This window comes from Gekko japonicus, unplaced genomic scaffold, assembly GCF_001447785.1.
Source record: "Gekko japonicus isolate JY-2015 unplaced genomic scaffold, Gekko_japonicus_V1.1 scaffold231, whole genome shotgun sequence".
Classification (NCBI taxonomy): domain Eukaryota; kingdom Metazoa; phylum Chordata; class Lepidosauria; order Squamata; family Gekkonidae; genus Gekko; species Gekko japonicus.
Genome location: NW_015165837.1, coordinates 696,009 through 699,204, shown reverse-complemented (window position 1 = coordinate 699,204; position 3,196 = coordinate 696,009). Strand labels below are relative to the sequence as shown.

Genomic DNA, 3,196 nt, shown 5'->3' with positions numbered 1-3,196 from the left:
TTACGGCCCTGGCTGCAAGCGCGGCGGCTGAAGGCAGATGTGCCATCAGTTTCAGTAGGATAAAGGTGTTAGGCATGCTGACTTAGAAATCCCACTGGAGTCAGCTGGACTTACTTCCAAGTAAATGCGTGTGTGTGTGTGTGGGGGGAGAGTAATGCTTCCACTTTAACGAGTTAAGGATCTGGTTGTAAAACACTCTTACAGCTGGCAACGGTGGGGACTAAACTGGCTTTAATCCAGTCTCCTTGGATTCCAGATCGGCCTATAAAGAAGTAATAGCGAATTTAAAGGGAGTACTTTCAAGCAGTCGCCATAATCGGGGGGGGGGGAGGGTAGTGAGAGACGAGGACAATGGATGCCCCTTCGAGCAGGCTGATCCGGCGCTTATTGTGGTAATCATCCGGGCGTCTCAAAAGTGGCCTGGAACCAACAGAACTGAGCTTGACTGGTATCGGAACCGGATATCTGAACAAAACTTTATATATATATAAAAAACGATATACATATATTTTAAAAAAGAAGGTTCCAAGAGTGCAAGGGGATCTGGGGTATCCTCAGACAAGGACATTTTGCGACTATCTCAGCAGTGCCTCTGGTAGAGCCAGCTGCGTCGTCTTTGCCACCTTTCCTGTGCAACGATTTAGAGCATTCTCTTGAGAGGCGCTGTCATGCCCTTGGGCCTTTTTCGGACCACCAAAGGCCAACAACTCTTGCTTCACATATTCAGTCCCGCTTTTGCTTACTTTATGCAGATGGTTTATCCTCACCCTTTTTTTGCCCGGAAGATGAGAGGTGCCATCATAACCATGTTTTGTTTTGCGTTCACGAATCCAATTAATCGCTTTCCTCCCAAGTCAACACTACCTCGTGTGTCATTCAGGCTTAGATCTGCAGGGGAACCGAGAGCGCACCAACCACATTTAACTGTGGTTTTAACTCGCTCTAATTTTGTACACGCTTCCCTTTGATCGTCAGCTCTATCATCACCTTTTGTACATTTCGCCTCAGGGCAACCACTGGAATTCCAGTTACTCATCCAGGGTAATTTACTATTGAATATTACCAAGATGTGCTTTCTCCAGGCCCACAGGCAGTGCAAGTCATTCAATGCACCTTCGCTGGGCTTTTCTTAAAAGCAGGCCCGCTTGTTATTCCTATTTATTTCGATGCAATGGGTTCTACCTCACATAGTTTTTGCTATATAAATAAAAGAAGGCCAAATTATGAGCTTGTGGACCTTTCTAAACCCAACACCCGGATGGAAGGAACGAAGGAAGGTATTCAGAGCGACGTTTGACGGGTATACCCGGAGGATGCCTTTGCAGCGTGTCGCTCCTGTTCACAGAGCTCAAGCCCCCGGTCGGCAGGGGCCCGGGCATCTTGTCTGCCCCCTCCCCCTGGTTCGCGCCACCCCAGCCCTTTACCTGGGTCTGCGTCAGTCCTAGCGAGGCCGCCAGCTCCGCTCTCTCGGGAAGCGCCAGGTACTGCGTCTGCTGGAAGCGGTGGTTTAACGCCTGCAGCTGGAGACTCGAATAGATGGTCCGAGGCTTCCGGATCTTCTTCCCCTTCCCGTTGAATCGGATCTCCCCGTTTTCGATGACCGTGGTTTTTTGCTGATCTGCAAGTGAAGGGGAAAGCACGTTGGCAAGGGAGACACTGGCGATTCTTGACCCTAGGGGATATTCCGCCGCCGCCGTCTACAGAACCTCAGGAAAGCGCTCTGAGGACGGGGAGGGCCAGGGAGAGGCCAGCGGCTCTCTCTATCGTGCAGGACTCGTTTTTATTCAAGCCTGCAAAACGATCCCAATTTGTTCTACTGACGGGGTTGCTGTTCCCAGAGGTGTCAGGCCGACGCCGTTAAATCGCCCCACGAGCAGCAGTCAGGTTTTTGCCCTAGAGAGAAACCGCGGCTATCTGCGGGGCTGATGCCGGAGAATTGTCTCCAGGTCTGTCCGTCATCTATCTGTAGCCATTATTGTTCTGCCGCGCGAACACGCCACGGGGCCCGGTTCAAACGCCTTCCTGAGCGCTCAGGCATCTCTGCAATGCAACGCATTCCCCGAAGGGTTGCAAGCCTATGTATTAATCGAAAGGATCTAAATGTGCCTCCATAAATAAAGACAAATTGGTGTCTAATTGTTTAGATGTATTTAGACAGATTTTTTGGTTTCCAGGGGTGGAGGGTGGGTTCATGTAGCCACGCAGGCATTCTCGCCGTGGCGTCTCTCCTTTGTTTCCTCCGAGATTTGTTAGCGATTAGCCGAAAAGAGAGACGAGGGGTGGGTGGATGGACGGACGGACGGACAGATGGGGTTGGGAGAGCATCTCCAGAACACCGCGGCCGAGTTACCGGGCGATGCATTGAACTGTGCAAGAAACACTTCCAGTCGCGCACCCGCTCTCCCTCTCCACACACCCTCCCCCCCCACAGGCACAGGCACAAATCTCCACTTTCTGACTCTTCCTGTCTCGGACGTTGCTGGTGTTCTAGCTCTGGCTGATCGTTTGGCTGAAGCAGCAGCAACGGAACCCGGCCTTGGTCCTCTCTCTTCCCCCGCCTGCCTGGCGCTGGGGCCACGGGGGGCGGGGGGGGGGGGGGGGGGGGGCGGGCGGCGGTTCGGGAGAAGAGGCGCGTTCTCCCCCGCCAGCCTCTTCGGCGCCCACAAAGGCAGCCCCGGGCCAAGCAAACGAGTAGCCTTTCCAAGGGACGGCTGGCGGGCAGAAGGCCTACAGGGCCTCGTCCAGCGCCTCTCGATCCGCCGCCCCTTCCACGCAGCCCCAGCCCAGCCCAGCCGGTGGAGGTGCCTTGGGGTGGACACGAGGCCAAGCACACCGGTCCAGGCGGGCTGCGCAGAGGCATGCGAGTGGAGCGGGCCTGGAAAGGCCAGGGGAGCAGGGAGGAGTGCCCTTTCCATGCACACGTCTCCTTGGGAGTAAGACCCATGGAAGTCAGCGGCTCTTCCAATAAGCATGCGGGGGATCGGGCTGAAGGAATGTCACGTCGAACCTAGGGACAAAGATTTTTTTTTTTTTTTAAACCAGCAGTGAAAAGTGGCGCTCTTGTGCCATCGAACATCGAAGTAAAACCCAAGGCATGGAGCTGACTTCCAAGTAAACTGGGAAGGGGGGGGGGGAAGAAAGAAAGAAAGAAAGAAAGAAAGAAAGAAAGAAAGAAAGAAAGAAAGAAAGAAAGAAA

At 53.5% G+C, this 3,196-nt stretch overlaps 1 protein-coding gene across 1 annotated transcript in view; it reads right to left on the bottom strand.

The window, feature by feature from the left end:
• The window catches only part of DLX6 (distal-less homeobox 6), a 4,082-nt gene extending 1,138 nt beyond the window's left edge, over positions 1 to 2,944 (bottom strand). Inside the window, exons 1-2 of the mRNA XM_015410935.1 lie at positions 2,732 to 2,944; positions 1,425 to 1,697 (exon numbers count right to left, since the gene is read on the bottom strand). Of these exons, the coding sequence (XP_015266421.1) occupies positions 1,425 to 1,697; positions 2,732 to 2,944 (486 nt within the window). The remainder of the gene's footprint in view (positions 1 to 1,424; positions 1,698 to 2,731) is intronic.
• Between the last annotated feature and the right edge of the window lie 252 nt (positions 2,945 to 3,196).